Source organism: Passer montanus, unplaced genomic scaffold (assembly GCF_014805655.1).
Source record: "Passer montanus isolate IOZ18808 unplaced genomic scaffold, ASM1480565v1 scaffold201, whole genome shotgun sequence".
Lineage (NCBI taxonomy): Eukaryota > Metazoa > Chordata > Aves > Passeriformes > Passeridae > Passer > Passer montanus.
Window position 1 is genome coordinate 381,745 of NW_024366604.1, and position 18,987 is coordinate 400,731.

The 18,987-nt window shown below is 60.4% G+C and overlaps 1 protein-coding gene across 3 annotated transcripts; it reads left to right on the forward strand.

The window, feature by feature from the left end:
• The first annotated feature begins 13,030 nt into the window (after positions 1 to 13,030).
• Positions 13,031 to 18,358, forward strand: GRHPR (glyoxylate and hydroxypyruvate reductase). 3 transcript variants are annotated; one of them, XM_039708437.1, is made up of 10 exons: positions 13,031 to 13,237; positions 13,484 to 13,614; positions 13,984 to 14,056; positions 14,378 to 14,494; positions 15,147 to 15,235; positions 15,779 to 15,883; positions 16,290 to 16,425; positions 16,758 to 16,888; positions 17,885 to 18,046; positions 18,256 to 18,358. In XM_039708437.1, exons 1-9 carry the CDS (start codon positions 13,173 to 13,175, stop codon positions 18,004 to 18,006), a joined length of 969 nt encoding a protein of 322 aa, XP_039564371.1. In that variant the 5' UTR covers positions 13,031 to 13,172; the 3' UTR covers positions 18,007 to 18,046; positions 18,256 to 18,358. The 3 variants fall into 3 exon arrangements, with proteins under 3 accessions (XP_039564371.1, XP_039564369.1, XP_039564370.1); XM_039708435.1 differs by having other exon boundaries at positions 13,032 to 13,237; positions 17,885 to 18,013; positions 18,253 to 18,358; XM_039708436.1 differs by having other exon boundaries at positions 13,032 to 13,237; positions 17,885 to 18,013; positions 18,270 to 18,358.
• Positions 18,359 to 18,987: the final 629 nt, after the last annotated feature.

An 18,987-nucleotide genomic window follows, 5' to 3' on the forward strand; every position in this document is an offset into this window, starting at 1 on the left:
GGAAAAGGTGGTTCTGGGCAGGCCGCACTCTCGAAGGAAGGAGTCTGGATCTTGCTTTTCGGTCTTCAGTTGAGTTTATTGTTCCTTATCTACAGAGTTTTTCTGTCTGTGCAGCCGAGGTCTGATCAGCAAGACAGCCAAGGGCACTCTCCTGCCCACGGGGTCTCTTTTATAGTGAAAACTACATATTAGATATTTACCTTTAATTTCCAATACTTTCTGCCCTTGTTGGCAAGTGCACTTTCTCTATGAACCAATCCACACATGCCAACATCATCCTGAACATGGATGGCAGGGAGAAGAAAGAAGAAGGACGGGGCACGCCCAAATCCCTCCATCTTAGAACCCCTGACCCCCATGTACAGAATTTCAAACCCCCCTGTACAACATACAAAACCCCTCTGTACAGTGCTCCAAAGTTTTTCCCTTCACCCTGTGATTGCTACTACTATGCTACTGAAACTTTTGTGACCTGTAGTTCTTCATATCAGGTTGGCAATTTGCTCCATGGGTTGAGATGGAATTTCCAGGTGTCTTTGGCTTCCTGCCAGGGTCTCTGAGCCCCTGCCAGGGCTTTGAGCCACCCAGGGCACCCAGAGGGATGTCCTGGGTTCCGACAGTGACACGTCAGGCACAGTGACTCACACACACCCACGAGGTCTGGCTGCCCACGGTGGCTCCTGGCTGTCACCTGCTGTCACCAGCAGCAGTGACCTGTGGGGGAGCTGCCTCTGCAGGTCCTGCAGGTACCCAGCCCCACAGAGCCTCTGCTCTGGGAGTGCCTGCTGCTTGCAGGACAGAGGGCAAAACATGGGGCAAGCATGATTTTCAGGACTGTGGGTGTTGAGGCGAACACCCCACGTGTGGGGACACAAGGCTTGACTCCATTTTTCTCAGAAGGCTGATTTATTATGTTATATATTATATTAAAATACTACATTAAAACTGTACTAAAAGAACAGAGAGAGAAGAAGATCAGAAGGCTACAAAGAACAAGAATAGAATGGAATGGAATGGAATGGAATAGAATAGAATAGAATAGAATAGAATAGAATAGAATAGAATAGAATAGAATAGAATAGAATAGAATAGAATAGAATAGAATGCATCACAAAATCCTGTGCCTGCTCACAGCCTGGGCACAGGGGGCTGTGGTTGGTCACCAATTCAAAACAATCCACAAGGACCAGTGGAAGATGCACCTGTGGCATCCCACAGCAGCACACAGTTATTGTTTGCATTTCTTTCCTGAGGCTCTCAGCTCCTCAGGACAGGAAAAATCCTAGCAGAGGATTTTTCATAAAATAGCATGGCTACATATGGGAAGGGAAAAAAGGGCAGCAGCAGCCCTGGAAGCAGAAGGGATCTGGGTGAGGGAGCATCCTCCAGGCCCGTGGCCAGGATCCAGCTGGCAGGCAGCAGCACTGGCACTGTGGGAGAAGAAACAAGATCCTGCAGTGGCACATCCAGCCTGGGGCATGGACCAGGGTGAGTTTGGGTCCTGGCAGGGAATGACGCCAGCTCCAGGACTGACCAGTGTCAGGCTTGGCAGAAATCTGCTCCCAGCAGGGCATTCAGGGCAGAACTGGCAGGTCTGGATAGTGGCACCGGCGAGGAAAGGGACAGGGACAAGGCTGGCTTGTGGCTGGCAAGCACCTGGGTAAATCAGGAGTGGCATAACCTGGTGTCTGCAGCTGTGGCTGGCACCTCTTGGAGCAAAGCAGGTTGTGTCCAGCAGCAGCTGTCACCAGCAGCCAGTGCCACCAGCATGCCCTGTGAGGCTTCTGTGGGCAGCTGATGGATCTTGGAGAGTTCAGCACAAGAGTGAAGCAGCAGGAGATTGTTTACCTTCAGTGAGGAGCAGAGGACAAGGAAAAAGGCAAAGAGGGGTGGGTTTCCCAGCATCAGCAGCATCAGAGGTCAGGGGCTGTGAGAGGGCAGTGCTGTGCTGGAATCCTGCAGCAGGCCTGGCAGCTGCAGACTGAGCTGCTTCCGTGGAGCTCTGCTTCACTGCAGCAAACCACAGCCTGTCACTCCTGCCGCCTGCTCTGCCCCTCCCTGAGAGAGCTGTCATCCTTACTCCAGAGATGCCTGGGGCTGGAAAACATGCTGCTCCCGGGAGAGGACGGTGTCTGGAGGTCGCAGCTGATGTGCACTGGTGAGGCAGCAGGGGGAAACCTACATGGCGTGCATAAACAAAGGGCTGCAGCTCCGGCCCAGCACTGCACAGCAGACAAGATGGGTGGGTCAGGAGGTCAGAGTCTTGTTGGGTAATGGGGGCAGCTGTCCCAGGAGGGAAGAGGGGAGAAGGGAGTATTGGGCCCATCATTTGCTGCAGCCACTACACAGAGAGGTTGAGGGAAGAAGGAGTGCAGTGATTTGAGGTGTCGGTGTCCATGGCACACCTGTGGGGGGAACTGGATGTGTCTTTGTGACACAGCACGGGTCTGGCTCTTCCTTCAGGTGTTCCTGCCCTAAAGTCTGTCTCAAAACACCAGTCTGCTGTGCAGGGACCATCATGTAACCACACGTGTACAGAGAGCAGCAGCAGCAGCAGTCCCCGGTGCCGACCCCGACCCGCGCCCAGGCTGCCTCACCCCACTGTGTAAGAGCCAAAACGAGGGCTGCAGGGCTCCAGCAGCTCTTTAGCACTGCAAATGATTGCAATACTCCCTTTGCCTCCTTGGTTATCCAGTGAGAGTGGCTCAGCAATTCTGTTCTTCTATACCAAAACTTGCTTCCATCTCTATTCCTTCCTCAGCTTCTGCATTCAAAAATCTTCCTGCCAAGCACCCGTATCTGTGAGACTTTCTTGTCAAACTCTCCCCGTTCCCAGCCCCACTGCAGACCTCGTGTCACCCCCCGTGTCACTCTGGGGTGACACCCCACCAGGTGGCCCAGGAGCTGCCAGCGAGGATGGGCACTGCCCTGCTGCACCCTCGGGGTGGGCTGGGGTGACAAGGGCAGAGCGGGGTCACTGACACCCAGCAGGGCACAGCAGCCAGTAATTGCACTTTTTTTTGCATTGCAAAATGATTATTAGCACCTCAGTTCATTATCAGAGCAAATTTAATTTTTCAGTGTAAAGGAGCCAGTTGTATTTATAAAGGAAACACTGTTGATACAGCCGGAAAAAATTAATTCATGACAAATGTAAGGAAAACTAATAGTCTCTAACCAGGGCAATATTTGACTGTGTCTAATTGTGCTTTGCAAGGTTTGAAAAGTCCTGGCAGAAATTCTTGCAGAGGCATTTTGCGCTTCTCCTGATGAAAGTGCATTTAAACATTGGGGCTTTTTTTTTAATTAACCTTGTGCCAGTCTGGTTAAATCACAGTGTTGTGCAAAGCTGGTGTTCTCTGGTGTGCCTGTGCACTGTCGGGGCATTGTGTGCGTTTGGGAAGGCCCTGTCTGATCCAAATCCGTTCAGGAAAGGAGGAGGAGGGAGCAGAGGCGATGCCGAGGGCGGAGTGCCCGCGGAGCTGCCAGGGGCTGAGCCTCGGGCAGGGCTGCCCCCGGCCAGGAGAGCAGGCTCAGCACCACCAGGGCGCTGGGATGGGGAACTTACAGACCCGTGTTCTGCTCTGTCCTGGCGAGAGCAGGCAGGGTCACACCTGGGCTGGGGGCTGCAGCAGCCCGCAGGGTCACACCTCAGCTGCTGCTGCTGCGGGAAGGCGAACCTCAGCGCCCCAGCTCGGGAGAGCCCTGGCAGCTCGGCCCCGGCTGCTTTCCCGGAGGGTGCAGGCGCTGCAAAGGGACTTTGCCCCGGCAGTGTGCTCCCCCTCAGCCCGGGGACAGCCGTAGCCCCTCGCCCTCCCAGCGCACCCGGCTCTCCCCGGGACGCCTTGGAAACGCGCCATCTCCTCACCTCGCCTGCCAACTTGGAGCCAATTTGCATTGGATAATTATTTTCAATTAAGTGATAACAATCGTGTTCTGAACGGAAATAATCTTGTCCGAAGGCCAAGCAGTTTATCCGCTCCCGGAGACTCGGCAGCGCCGCTCTCGCCGGGGGCTCGGCGGGGCTGCCCCGCTCCCCGCGGTCCCGCTCTCCACCCTGGAGGGTCCCCGAGGAGCGGCAGGGCTGCCGGCCCCGCGGCTCCGCCCGGGGAGCTCAGCCCGGCCCCGGTGCCCCGCAGGCGGCGGGCACGCACCCGCGGCGGGCACCGGAGCCCAGCCCGGCCCCGCTCCTGCGGGTCCCGCACGGGCAGAGCCACCGGAGCCGCTGCCCCGTGCCCGTGGCCGTGCCGGGGCCGTGCCCGCGCTCCCGGCTCTCCGAAGCGCCCCCAGCCCAGGGTCCCCCGCGCACGGGCAGGCTCAGCTGGGCTGGGGACAGTCCCTGCAGAGCGGCGTGCCAGCCTCAGCCCGGGACCCTGCTGCCGCACAGCCCCGGCCAGGCGGACCCCCCGGACCCTCCCCTGCCCTCCAGAACCTTGGGACCCTCCAGACCCTCCGGACCTTCCAGACCTTCCAGACCCTCCGGACCCTCCAGACCCTTGGGACCCTCCCGGCCAGGCGGACCCTCCGCACCCTCCCCTGCCCTCCAGAACCTTGGGAATCTCCAGATCCTCCGGACCCTTGGGACCCTCCAGACACTTGGAACCCTTTGGACCCTCCGGACCCTCCGGACCCTCCAGACCTCCCCTAGATACCAGACCCTCCGGACCCTTGGGACCCTCCCCTGCCCTGCACACCCTCCAGACCCTCCCGTGCCCTGCAGACCTTCCAGACCTCCGGACCCTCCCCTGCCCTCCAGACCCTTGGGACCCTCCCCTGCCCTCCGGGGGGACTGCACCCCGCCGCGGCACCCGCCAGCCCGACAGGAGCCGCACGGCTTGGCGCTGGAGCCGGGGGGCTCCGGGCAGCCCCAGCACCAGGGACAGGAGCAGAGCAGCAGTGCAGCAGCAGTGCAGCAGCAGTGCAGGAGCAGCTGCCACCCCAGGGCTGCGGCTGCAGCAGAGCCAGGGCTCGCCCAGGCCGGGCGCTGCCCCTCGGCCCCGCAGCCGTGCTCGGGGCGCTGCTGCTGGCCCGCAGAGCCGCCGCAGCCAGCCAGGCCAGCAGAGGGGCGCTGGGCTGCCCTGGGTCTCGTCCCGCACTTTCCTGGAGTTTGTAATCCGCCAAAGCCCAGTCAGTTGGGAAGGTTGGACTCCGCAGCTCCTGCAAGTGAAAAATAGCAAATCCAATATCTTTTTAGTGGTGTTTTTATATTCAAATTAGACATAATCTCCATGAATAAAATTACTGTTCCCAAAGGGATCATGCTCAATTTAAATGTATAAAATGTCATTAAAAGGGCGCTGGCTTGCTATTAAAATTTAACTCCAGCAAACCCCCAATGTCATTTGTATTATAGTTTTACAATTAAGCCAGCGATGTTGGAAATAATAGTTTTGATGTACAATCGGGTACCATACAGTAGGAGCACATTGTTCCTCCGTGGCTGCAGCTGGACCTGTCGCTGGCAGCAGGGCCAGCAGCCCTGGCTGCTGGGGACAGGGCACAGCCCTGGCTGCTGGGGACAGCTCCTGCCCCTCCCTGGCACTCCAGAGCCACCCGGGAGCGGCAGCTGCAGAGATGTGGCGCTGCTGGGAGGTGCATGCGTGGGGCTGCAGCCTCCTCTGTTTTGGGAACAGGCAGAGGATGTGGGTCCTGTCCCCTTTCCCAGCTCTGCCCTGGGTCTGCACGTCCCAGGTGAGTGCTCTCTGTCCAGGTGAGGGCTCCAGAAGCAGCTGGGAGCAGCAGCAGGAGGAAGGGATGCAGCAGAACAGCATCAGCCCCGTGCCTGGGCATTATTCCACCTGTGCCCCAGCACCAGTTCAGCTGCTGGAGCTGCGGGCTGATTGGCACATGGCAGGGAGGGAGATCAGGGAGATCAGATTTACTGGGTGATCTGACCATGGCTGCTGGGCTTTCAGACGTGCTGGAGGTCCCTCAGTTCTCAAGGTCTGCTCCCTCCCTCCCTGAGGGTCGGGGACCCTGCTGGTCCCTCCCTGCCGTGTGCCACAGCCCGCAAGCAGAACCAGCTGATGCTGGGCGGTGACAGCCAGCACAGCCACGGCCTGGCCTGCCCCAAACCCTCATGGTTCTGCCCCAAACTCTGGTGGCGTGCTCCCCTGGGCTGGGCAGGCTTCACCTCGTGCAGCTGAGACAATGGTTCCTGAATGGTTCCCAAAATCCCCGAGAGCGCAGGTGGAGCTGTCAGGAGCTGAGCCTCCCTCCAAAACCCCGGAGCCTGCAGTGACCCTGGGGGCTGAAACGGGGCAGGGGCAGCTGCGGGAGCTGGCATGAGAGCAGGCTGCTCCGGGCCGAGCTGGCACCCTGCAGCCCCACAGGAAAGGCAGCTCAGGAGCAGCCTGTGGTGATGCACCGAACGATTCCTGCGCATCAAAGGCTGTCATGCATATTCACACCTGCATTTGACTTTCAGAGCAAGCAGGTGAGTGAATACGCATGTTATAAAGTACATGTATTTGAGTAATGTGCAATTAATGGGGCAAGACAGCCAAAACTATTCATTTCTTCTGGGAGCAGAACAACTTTCCCAGCATTTTAATTACCGCAGCATTATTTTGGAAACAAAGATAGCATTCAGTCTTTCACAGTCTCTCTCTTTTTCCCTGAAGAACAGAACTGTGTCAGAACCTACCACTCCTGTGTGTAGCAGGGGAATGCTGAGCAAAAAAAAAGAAAAAAGGGTGCAGAGCCCTGGGATGGTTGTGATGGAACAAATCACTGCAGCAGGACAGCAATAAATAACTCTACAGAATAGATCTTACAGATGTAATACAGATTGCATTACATTTTAGATAGATAGATAGATAGATATAGATATGGATATAGATATGGATATAGATATAGATATATTAGATATAGATATATAGATAGAGACAGAGACAGAGACAGAGACAGAGATAGATTAGATATAGGTATAGATATAGATATAGATATAGATATAGATATAGATATAGATATAGATATAGATATAGATATGGATATAGATATGGATATATAGATATATTAGATATAGATACATAGATAGAGATAGAGACAGAGATAGAGATAGATTAGGTATAGATATAGATATGGATATAGGTATAGATATAGATATGGATATGGATATGGAGATATAGATATATTAGATATAGATATATAGATAGAGACAGAGACAGAGACAGAGACAGAGATAGATTAGATATAGGTATAGATATAGATATAGATATAGATATAGATATATTAGATATAGATATATAGATAGAGATAGAGACAGAGACAAAGACAGAGACAGAGATAGATTAGATTTAGATATAGGTATAGATATAGATATAGATATATAGATAGAGATAGAGGTAGAGAGAGAGATAGATTAGATATAGATAAAGATATAGATATAGATATACATAAAGATATAGACAGATAGATATATTACACAGTTTGCAAAAACCAGCCCCAGGTTCTGTGCCCTCTCTGGGGAGCTGGAGCTGCCCCCTGAGGGACGGGCAGGGATTGCTGTGGAGAGCAGGGCCAGGGCAGCAGTGCCACAAGGACCCTGCAGGGCCCTGCCACTGGCACTCTGCAGGGTGGCAGTGCCACACCTTGCCCTCCTGGCCGGCCCAGGCAGTGTGAGGTGCCAGCCACAGGCCTGGGGTGGCCCCAGGTTGGCACTGGCAGCACCGCACCGTGCCCTGCCAGCCTCCTGTGCCCCCGTGTCCCTGTGCCAGGTGCCTGGAGCTGCTGGCAGCACCCACACCTGCCCCTGCCCCCCTCTGAAGGGGCTCCCCAGCAGCACAGCCCGGTCCCTGAGCTGTGACAGGGAGGGGACAAGCACACTGCTCCTCCTGTGCATGGCTCAGCAGGCTGTGCCCCGGGTGATTCCCACCTGGATTTGCACTCTGAGGCACGAGAATATAATAAATAATACCATAAAATAACAACAAAACCTTTGTTTAATGTGGAACCAAATCTTTGTTCGCTTCCCTGCCTCGATGCCGTCGCTCCTGGAGCCTTTGGGGCCACCCCACAGCAGCCTGGGGTCCCCTCTGCACTCTGGGGGAGCCCCCCGAGCTGTGCTCTGTCCCCCCTGCAGGGGACACGGGGCCCAGCCCACACCCACCCCGGGGGCAGCTGGGCAGACACTTAATTAAACACATTTCCTTCCATTTTCAAGGCGCTTTCTAAATTTATGCTGATAGCTGAGTGCTCCTGAGTCGCAGGCTGACAACGCACCGGGTCGTATTTTGCATTAAAATACACGAATCCAAAATGGAAATATTGTCAGATTTGGCATGCAGCAGTGCAGTGGGGGAGTGCCCTGCCCAGGCACCTCCTGCACCCAGAGCAGGTCAGAGCCTGGGCCTGGCTGCTCACACAGCCATGGCCACCTGGAAAAGGCCCCTTTTAATGCTTAAAAGAAAGGCAGTTTAATCATTGTGAGGAGCTGTACCTTCAGGGTATCATTTCAAAAATACAGGCAGAGATTAGCAGGGATTTGTGAGATTGTGTTTATTCCCAATTTAAGCGCTTTCCATAAATTAATTATAAAAGCAAGCCCAAACCAGCCAGAAGTACACTGGGAAATTCTCAGAGTGCTAGTCATTTTCATGCACTAATATTCACGCCATCTGCCTGCCTTTTCCCTGCACTTTGGCAAAATTCTCAGTGGTTATCCCGCCCTGCTCTCCGTGCTGTGCCTGTCCCTGTCACCCTGAGTGTCCTGCTGCAGGTGCTGCCCCGGGGGCACTGCCAGGGGCAGCCAGTCTTTGGGCAGCTGGGATGGTCTGGCCCTGCAGGCACAGGCTGTGGGGTCACTCCCATTTGTGGGACTCACCCTCTGGCTGCAGGGCCACCAGGGCTGATCTGTCTCGGGGTTTTCTCTCTGGTTGAGATGACCCCGAGGTGTGTTAAAAGTCTCTTTTCCCCAGCCCAGCTGTCCGGGAAGAAATCAGGAGTCTTCAGCTGTCGTTCTCAAGGTGTTTATTATTTTTTATTGAAAATAATAAATCTATTTTTATCTATTTTATTTTCTGTCTGGCCTGCCAAGGTCTGTTCTGCAGCTCAGTCTGAGGCACTCTGCCCTCCCAGGGGCTGGGGTTGTCCTTCATACTACAAAGCACATATTCCATATTTACAGTTGTGTCCCAGCACCTATCACTGTGTCAGACAGTGACTTTCTGCCCTACACCAACCCCAGAGTGCCACCATCACCAAGGAGATGGAGGCTGGGAAGAAGAAGGGGAAGGACAGGACAGTGCCCAGATCCCCCCATCTTGTCCCCTAGACCCCCACAGTGAAACTCTTCAAAATTCCACCTCTCACCCTGGGACAACTTCAACTACTTAAAGTTTTGTGACTTGTAATTCTTCACATAAGGTTGGCAATTTGCTCCGTGGGTTGAGATGGAATTCCCAGGTGTCTTTGGCTTCCTGCCAGGGCTTTGAGCCATCCAGGGCACCCAGAGGGATGTCCTGGGCTCTGACAGCTGTGGGCACTGTGCATTCACTGCGGGCCTTCCTTCCAAGCCTCTGTCAGGAGAGAATTACGAGATTCTCCTCGAGCAGTTCCAGTTCCAGTTGCTCCCAGGCACGGACCCCCAGCCGTGCCCCAGGGGCGCTGGGGACCCAAAGGGAGCAGCTGGTCCCTGCTGCCCGCAGGAATCCCGGGAATGCTGCGCACTCCCGCTGGCTGCAGCCCCGCAGCCCCAGCCGCTCCCGCCGCACGGACCCGGGGCTGGCACCGGCTGGAGCAGCACCGCGGGGACACGGGACACGGGACAGCGGGGACACGGGACACGGGACAGCGGGGACACGGGACAGCGGGGACAGCGGGGACAGTGGGGACACGGGACAGCGGGGACACGGGGACACGGGACAGCGGGGACACGCGATGGGCACAGCAGGGACACGGGACAGCGGGGACAGGGGACAAAGGGGACACGGGGACACGAGATGGGCACTGAGGGGACACGGGGACAGCGGGGACAGCGGGGACAGCGGGGACAGCGGGGACAGCAGGGACAGAGGGACAGGGCAGAGCAGGAACAGCGGGGACACCGGGACACGGGGATGCGGGCACAGCCAGGGGGAGAGGGCACAGGGACAGAGGGACAGAGGGACACGGGGACAGAGGGAACATCGGCGGACACCAGGGACACGGGGACACGGGGACACAAGGGCACAGGGACACAGGGACACGGGGACAGCAGGGACACGGGGACGCGGGGACACGGAGACACAAGGGCACAGGGTGTGGCGCAGCCAGGCCAGCAGGACGCTGCCGCTGGGACAGGCTGGGAGGCTGCCGGGCTTTGGGCCCCAGGGCAGGCGGCAGCGTGCCCCGCGGTGTCCCTGCGTTTGTGGCGTTGGCGCAGCCGGGGGTGGCAGGTGTCCCCAGCGCTGTGGCAGGCAGCGGGCCCCGCTGTCCCGGGCTCTGCCAGCCCCAGGGGGCAGGGAGGGAAGGACAGCCGGGAGCAGGACACGGAGCGGGGGCACGGCAGGCTGGCTCATCGCGGGTTTGGCAGGAATAACCCCGGGGCACTCCTGCAGCCGGGAGCAGCAGGACAGGAGGGACACACACCGGGATTCGGGCTGGGAAAGGAGCTCCAGGGAGCAGCAGCGGCACAACCACCCATCCTGGCACGCTCCTGCCCTGGCACGCTCCTGCCCTGGCACACTCCTCTCCTGGCACACATGGGACACTCCTGCCCTGGCACACGCTGGCACTGGCCAGGCGTGTCCCAGGCACCGGGCTCGGGACAGACTGGGATCAGCCCTGCTGCCCCATCGCCCGTGCCCCTGCAGGGCTGCTCCTCCTGCAGAAATCCCGGGAGCCAGCTGCATCCCTGCGCTCCCAGCAAGCCCGGGATGGGATCGTGGGACACTGGGACCGTGGGACAGTGGGATGATGGGACCATGGGACAATGGGACAATGGGTGGGATCGTGGGACACTGGGACCGTGGGACAATGGGATGGGATGGGATGGGATCATGAGACAATGGGACCATGGGACAGTGGGAGGGGATCATGGGACAATGGGATGATGGGACCATGGGACGATGGGACCATGGGACAATGGGACAATGGGATCATGGGACAATGGGACAATCGGATCATGGGACAATGGGACAATGGGATGATGGGATGGGATCATGGGACAATGGGATCGTGGGACAGTGGGACCGTGGGACTATGGGACAATGGGATCATGGGACAATGGGACAATGGGCAATGGGATGAAATCATGGGACGGGATCATGGGATGGGATGAGATCATGGGACAACGGGATCATGGGTGGGCACAGACCCAGCCCCTCTGTGTCTGTTTGCAGGGGCTGCCCCACGCTGTTGCATCCCCCAGGAGCTGCCCTCTGTGCCGGGGGTGTTTCCCTTCGTCATGGGACGGGATCATGGGATTGGATGGGATGAGACCATGGGACAACGGGATCATGGGTGGGCACAGACCCAGCCCCTCCTGTCTGTTTGCAGGGGCTGCCCCCACGCTGCTGCATCCCCCGGGAGCTGCCCTCTGTGCCGGGGGTGTTTCCCTTCAGAAGGGGGAGGCTGGTGGCTTCTCCTGTCCCTCCCTGGCACTGGTCAAACCCCAGAGGCATGAGAGGCTGGCATTCCCTACTCTGCAGTCGTTCCCCTTGGCAGCAGCAGGGCCAGGGCCGTGTGGAGGTGAGGCAGCCACACCTGGGGGCAGGGAGGTGGCAGTGCAGTGCGTGTCCCACCACCCACTCCTCTCCCTCTCTTCCAGCCCTCCTTGAAATGTTCCCAGTGTCCCAGGGTCAGGCCCTGCCTGCAACAAACCACAACAGAATCAGGCATTTACACATGAGTGTGGGTTTTACCCAGAAACCCCCAAAGTAGGAAACAAGGGATGGTGCCAATGGATAAAAACACCTTGTGGCCAGAATTGTGCACTTTGTTTGGCAAATAACCCCCTCCGGGGGGCTCCTCCCTCGGGGGGCACTGGGAGCACCGGCCCAGAGCTTGCTGGGGTGTCTGGGGGTGGCTGCACCACATCCCTGGGGAACGGGAGAGCCTGGAGGTGTCACACTGCAGAGCAGGTGCTCCCACACTAATCCACACTGATCGGGGGCAGATAAGCTGTCAGCTCGAATGACACCCAGCTCGGCAGCACAAAGCAAACTTTCAGGCAGTTATTAACAAATAAAGCCAATTCTGCTGGCATAATCTGGCAGCGTGCTGATGGTACACCACGATAAAGGAAATCCCACCTGGAGCAGCAGAATGAACCCCACGCGGAGCAACATCCTGGTGTGTGCACCTCAGACTGCACCTCCCCTCTCCACAGGTGTGTCACCCCTACCTGTGTGCCTCTGTGCCTGCTCCAAGAGGCAGCACAGCTCTGTTAACTACCGAGCTCACCTGGGCGCCCCTGCCCCGCACCTGCAGCACAGAACCTGCTCAGATCAGAGAATTTAAATCTGGGTTAATTAACGAGCAGAGTCCCACAGCCCAGCGGGAGGGGGCAGCTGACCCACCCATAGCCTGTGGGGTGCCCCAAAGCTGCCACCAGAGGCTGGGGGGATTCACCAAAGGAGCCACTGATGGTGTGTGTGCGCAGGAATGTGCACACCTGTCCGAGCCTGGCACACCTGTCCGTGCATGGCACACCTGTGCATGGCACATCTGTCTGTGTACGCACGTGGATTGCACACCTGCCCTTGCACAGTCACACCTGTCCGTGTAGGATCACACCTGCCCGTGCATGGCACACCTGTCCGTGCATGGCACACCTGTGCATGGCACATCTGTCTGTGTACGACACACCTGTCTCTGTATGGTCACACCTGCCCGTGCATGGCACACCTGTCCGTGCATGGCACACCTGTCTGTGTACGGTCACATGTGCCGGTGTGCGGTCACCCCTGTCCGTCTCTGGTCACACCTGTCCGTCTCTGGTCACACCTGTCGGTGACCGGCCCGCGGGCCCGGCCCCGGCGCAGGGCGGGCAGCAGGCGGGCCGGGCCGGGGCGGAGCGGCCCCGAGCGAAGCGGCCCCGAGCGGCGGGCGGGCGGTTCCGGTGTGCCCGCGCTGTTCCGGTGTGCCGGGCCGCCAGGGGCTGTTCCCGTGTTCCCGGCCTGTTCCCGTGTTCCCGGGCCGCTCCGAGGGCTCGCGGCTGTCCGGCGGTGGCGGTGGCGGTGGCACGGGCCATGTCGGTGTTCGTGACGCGGCGGATCCCGGCCGAGGGGCTGCGGCTGCTCTCCCAGGCCAGCGGGTGAGCGCGGGCCGCGCCGGCTCCCGGCCCCGGTCCCGGTGTGTGCCTGTCCCGGTGCCGGTGCCGGTGTGTGCCGGTGGTTCCCGGTGCCGGTGTGTGCCGGTGGTTCCCGGTGCCGGTGTGTTCCGGTGCGGGTCCCGGTGCCGCTGTGTGACGGGCCGGTGCCGGTGTGTCCCGGTGCCGGTGTGTCCGGTGCGGGTCCCGGTGCCGGTGCCGCTGTGTGACGGGCCGGTGCCGGTGCCGCAGGTGCCGCGTGCAGCAGTGGGACTCGGAGGAGCCGGTGCCGCGGGCCGAGCTGCTGGCGGGCGTGGCGGGGACGAGCGGGCTGCTCTGCCTGCTCTCGGACCGCATCGACCGCGAGGTGCTGGACGCCGCCGGTGCGTGCGGGACCCTGCTGCCCTGCCCTGCCCTGCCCCGGGACCCTGCTGCCCCGGCTGTACCCCGGGACCCTGCTGCCCTGCCCCGGGACTCCTGCTCCCCTCCCGGCTGTACCCCGGGACCCTGCTGCCCTGCCCTGCCCTGCCCTGCCCCGGGACCCTGCTGCCCCAGCTGTACCCCGGGACCCTGCTGCCCCGGCTGTAGCCCGGGACCCCTGCTGCCCCCCGGCCTGTCCCAGCCCCTGCTCCCCCCCCGGCCATGCCCCGGGACCCCTGCTCCCCTCCCGGCTGTCCCCCGGGACCCTGCTCCCTCCTGCTTCCCTGGCCGTGCCCCGGGACAGGCACGGCATTGCCCCTCGTGCCTCGCAGGGCCCGGCCTGAAGGTCATCAGCACGCTGTCCGTGGGCTTCGACCACCTGGCCCTGGACGAGATCAAGAAGCGGTAAATGACCGAGCTGCCCCTCGCCTGCCCTGCTCTGACCCCCCCTGCTCTGACCCCCGCTGTCCCTTCTGTCCCCCCTGCTCTGCCCCCAGCTGGGGACCCCCTCCCCGGCACACCCACACCCGCTGGTCCCTGTTGCCAGGTGGGCTCTCAGGGGTGGGCTGGGGTCAGCCCTGCACCCCTCTGCGGGCTGGGGTCACCCCGGCCACGCCAGGGGTGGCAGGGGGGCTGAGGGATGTCCCCGGGCACGGGACAGCGCTGGCAGCCGGGCGGGCCGGCAGGGCAGCAGCCGGGGCTGCCCCCAGCCCGCTCTGGTGGCAGGGGGATCCGCGTGGGGTACACCCCCGAGGTGCTGACCGACGCCACCGCCGAGCTGTCCGTGGCCCTGCTGCTGGCCGCCTGCCGCCGCCTGCCCGAGGCCGCCGAGCAGGTCCGCAGGTGAGGGAGGGACATGGGACAGGGCTGGGACGGGGCTGGGACAGGAGCTGGGACACGCAGGCTGGTGACCAGGGACCAGCCAGAGCTGGGACACGCAGGATGGGACACGCGGGATGGGACACATGGGCTGGGACAGGGGCTGGGACAGGGCTGGGACGGAGCTGGGACGGGGCTGGGATGGGGCTGGGACAGGGATGGGACACACAGGATGGTGACCAGGGACCAGCCAGGGCTGGGACACGCAGGATGAGACACACGGGCTGGGACAGGGATGGGACACGTGGGATGGGACACATGGGCTGGTGACAAGGGGCTGGGACAGGGATGGGACACGCGGGATGGAACACGGCTGGGATGGGGCTGGGACACACAGGATGGTGACCAGGGACCAGCCAGGGCTGTGACAAGGGGCTGGAGCCAGAGCTGTGACACACAGGCTGGTGACAAGGGGCTGATGACCAGGGACTAGCCAGGGCTGTGACACACGGGGTAGGACAAGGGGCCAGGGCTGTGCCAGTGGGCTGGTGACAAGGGACCAGCCAGGGCTGTGACAAGGGGTTGGTGACCAGGGGCCAGGGCCAGGAGTTCAGGCAGCACACACCAAGGACATGGTCTGGGCTCTGAGCGTTCCCTGTCCCTGTGTCCCTGGCAGCGGCGGCTGGACCACCTGGAAGCCCCTGTGGATGTGTGGGCACGGCCTGTCCGACAGCACCGTGGGCATCATCGGGCTGGGCAGGATCGGTAAGGGCAGCTCAGGGCTCAGCCCTGTGTCTCAGCAGTGGCACAGTGGGCTTGCAGCCTCGCCCTCAGCCTGGGCCCCTGCTGGCATGGGAGGGCTGGAATTCCAGAGTTTCCAGCCCAGGCTGGGCTCTGTGGCTCAGCCGAGGTGGTGGCCTGGTGCTGAGCTGTGTGAGCACAGCGAGGGGAGCCTGCAGAGCCTCTGCCAGCAGCTCTGCAGCCCCAGGTGCCGTGTGCTGCCACCACCCCAGCCCTGCTGCAATCCCTGCCTCCCCAGTTGCACAAACACGGTGGCAAAGTCCACCCTGGGACACTGGGCCCCATCCAGCCGTGGACTTTGCCAGCAGGCAGCAGCCCTTGCTGTCCTTGCTCCCGGGGCAGCCACAGGGCCGGGGTGCATGGCCCCTTTCCAGAGCAGAACGTCCCCAGCCCCACCGCACAGCCGGGCAGCGCTGGTCCCGCTGCTGCAGCCCCTCGGAGGCTGCAGGTGCTGCTGCTGGGGTGCTGTGAGCCACGGCAGCCAGCCCCTGCCTCCCTCGCTCCTAGGACAGGCAGTGGCCCGGCGGCTGAAGCCCTTTGGGGTCAGGAGGTTCCTCTACACCGGCAGCAGCCCCAAGCCCGAGAGCGCGGCAGAGTTTGGGGCTGAGTTTGGTAAGGACAGGCCAGGGCTGGGACAGGGGTGTCACTCACAGGGCGTGCCACCTGCAGGGTGGGAGCTGGGGGGCTCCCGGGCGAGGGGGCAGCCAGGAGGGGCTGCACGTGCCAGGCGTGCCCCACAGTGGGGGTGACAGGGGGACCCTGCCTCCTGAGCCAGGGCTGGGCACACGCCGAGGGAGCTGCAGCTGCTCCTGCTGCTGTTCCCCTGCCCTGTGTCCTGCCTGGGGGTGCTCTGCCAGCTTCATTCCCACAGGGAATTCCAGGGAAGCTGGAGCAAAACGTGACAGCTGCTCCTGGCAGGAGGGAGGCTCCAGTCCCCAGGCTGGGCTCCAGGCTGTGCTGCAGGGACTGCGGCTGCCCCTGGAGCTGTGCTGAGGGTGTCTCCCTGTCCTCCCCTCAGTGCCACTCACCAGGCTGGCCGAGGAGTCAGACTTCGTGGTGGTCACCTGTGCCCTGACGCCGGCCACCCAGGGCATGTGCAACAAGGACTTCTTTGGCAGGATGAAGAAGACTGCAGTGTTTGTCAACACCAGCAGGTACTGGCAGCCCAGAGCCGTGCCTGGAGAGTGGCTTTGGCCCTGACACAGCTCTGAGAGTGGGGGGATCTGCTGGGCTGCGAGTCCAGGCAGCCTTCATGGCTGCAGCCGCTGGGAGCATTTGCCAAGGCCCCTGGGGAGTGAGCCAAAGGCACAGTAAATTATTCAGCAGCTCTTCCCCAGTGTGGGCAGCTGGAGAGGGGGCAGCTCTCTGCTGGGGGGCTCAGGCACACCCAGAGAGGGTCTGAGCCCTGCCCAGGCAGTCCTGGGGACCCCGCCTCGGTGCCCGTGGGGCCCTGAGCAGTGACACAGGCGTCGCGTGGCGCTGGCAGGGGCGCCGTGGTGAACCAGGAGGACCTGTACGAGGCCTTGGCCCAGGGGCAGATCGCGGCCGCCGGGCTGGACGTCACCACGCCGGAGCCACTGCCCACTGAGCACCCGCTGCTGAGCCTCAGGAACTGCGGTGAGCCCTGCTCGCAGCTGCTGCCTCCGCACCCGCGGGGGTGACAGGACATCCTGCTCTGCCAGGGCGCACGGAGCACGGGACAGGCGGGCCAGGTCTGGTTAGGTGGGCTGCTGTACAATGCAGGGAGCTGCTGTGGGGTGAGAACTCATCAACATGATGGGAAACAAGTGTGGGAGCTGTTCTAATGGTCCAGAAAGCCATTGAGATAAGCTTTGTGGTGGCCCTTCATTGGAAGGTGTGAAATTTGTGCAGGATCTGGTATCAGCAGGTGCATGAAGGAGAAACCAGCTCCCAGCTCAGCCCCTGCCCAGCTCCCTGTGGGCTCCTGGGCACACACTGTGATGGAAAGCTCCCCAGTGACTGAGGGTGGGCTGCTGGGTGTGCCTGGAGGAGTCCTGGTCCCGGGAATGCTGCTGGGCTGCCATGGGCAGCCTGTTAGCTGGCTGGTTCAGCACTGGGCAGGTGGGACACGGGGCAGGCCAGGGCTGAGACCTGCCTTCTGTGCAGGAGGATGATGCAGGTGAGGAAGGGGCTTGCTTGCCTAGTGTCTCACAGGCTGTCCTCCCTCCAGGGGAGAGGGTTTCTGGGGTAGGAAAAGTATGCTCCAAAAAGAAAGCATAGGGACATCCATGAAAATTTGGACCTGCCCATGACCAAGTGTCTGTTTCTGAAATACAGACCTGTAGCTGCTGTTTTATCTTTTTGCTAAAACTCATTTTTTATTTGTTTGCACTGTTCCTCAAAGTAGACAGTGTGAGGAGTGATAAGAGCTGAGGCTTTCTGGAAACATTTGCAGGACTAGGAGATTTGGTATCTGTGAAACAAGACCAGGCAGGACTAATCGCACACATGTATTTATTGAGTGCATTAGTTACAGCAGCAGTACCACATATTTGTTAATAAACAACCTCTGCTGGGTGCTGCAGCTGTGTCAGCCCTGGGAGGGGCTGCGGGGGCAGCGAGAGGTGAGCAGTGTCCCTGCTGTCCCCGCAGTGATCCTGCCGCACATCGGCAGCGCCACGTACGCCACGCGCAGCACCATGGCCGTGCTGGCAGCCCAGAACCTGCTGGCCGGGCTGCGAGGGGAGCCCATGCCCCACGAGCTGCACCTCTGAAGGCCAGGCCCGATGGCCAGCCCCTGGTGATGGCCAGACCCTGCTGCAGCTGCCAGCCTGTGTCCCCTCCCGGCGTGGCCAGGAGCCATTAAAGAGTAGCAGCCAAGCAAGGTGTGGTGCTGGTGTTTTTTGAGAGCAGGGCACGTGGTGGGGCAGTGTGGGTGCCAGCAGGCCGTGGGGAGGGGCTGGCCCTGCATGGGGGTGCTTGCTGTGCTGGGGGTACCCAAGGGAGCTGCTGGAGCAGAGCCCCTGGTGATGGCCAGCCCCTGGTGATGGCCAGACCCTGCTGCGAGGGACGCCAGCCTGTGTCCCCTCCCAGCGTGGCCAGGAGCCATTAAAGAGTAGCAGCCAAGCAAGGTGTGGTGCTGGTGTTTTTTGAGAGCAGGGCACGTGGTGGGGCAGTGTGGGTGCCAGCAGGCCGTGGGGAGGGGCTGGCCCTGCACGGGGGTGCTTGCTGTGCTGGGGGTACCCAAGGGAGCTGCTGGAGCAGCAGCTGTCCTCAAAACCAGGTTGCTATCACTGTGGGAGGGCAGGGGTGCCTTCCCTGGGCTGGGAGCCAGGAGGGAGCAGCTGTGTCCATGCAGGCTGCTGCTGCCACAGGAGCTGCTGCTGCCAGCCCACACACCAACTGGTCCAGTGGCATCAGTGGCACTGCATCACCCTCTGCTTGAGGGGTCTAAAGAAAAGCACACACCAGGCTTGTGCAGCTCCCCAGGAACCTCCAGCTCTATCCATAAGCAATCCCAGGCACAGCTCCAGAGTGGATGGCATTCACTGGGAGGTTCTGCCACCCCTGTGCAGGCTCTGGCTGCAGCTGCCCTCGTGGTTCTCCGATGTGCAGTGACATTTGTTGGTGCAGAGGAGAGCCTGGGCAGAGCCTGAGCCTGCAGCTGCCTGGAGAGCCTGATGGGCACATCCCCAGGGCTTTGGGGATCCAGGTGTCCTGCAGCCACTGCCCCACTTCCATGGAGGGGGCTGGAA

Excerpts from the sequence above, each read along its gene's own strand:
- GRHPR (XM_039708437.1), top strand. The coding sequence starts at position 13,173 with ATGTCGGTGTTCGTGACGCGGCGGATCCCGGCCGAGGGGCTGCGGCTG. Across the intron at positions 14,495-15,146 it reads GCCGCCGAGCAGGTCCGCAG|CGGCGGCTGGACCACCTGGA; the intron begins GTGAGGGAGGGA and ends TGTCCCTGGCAG. Across the intron at positions 15,236-15,778 it reads CATCGGGCTGGGCAGGATCG|GACAGGCAGTGGCCCGGCGG; the intron begins GTAAGGGCAGCT and ends CCTCGCTCCTAG.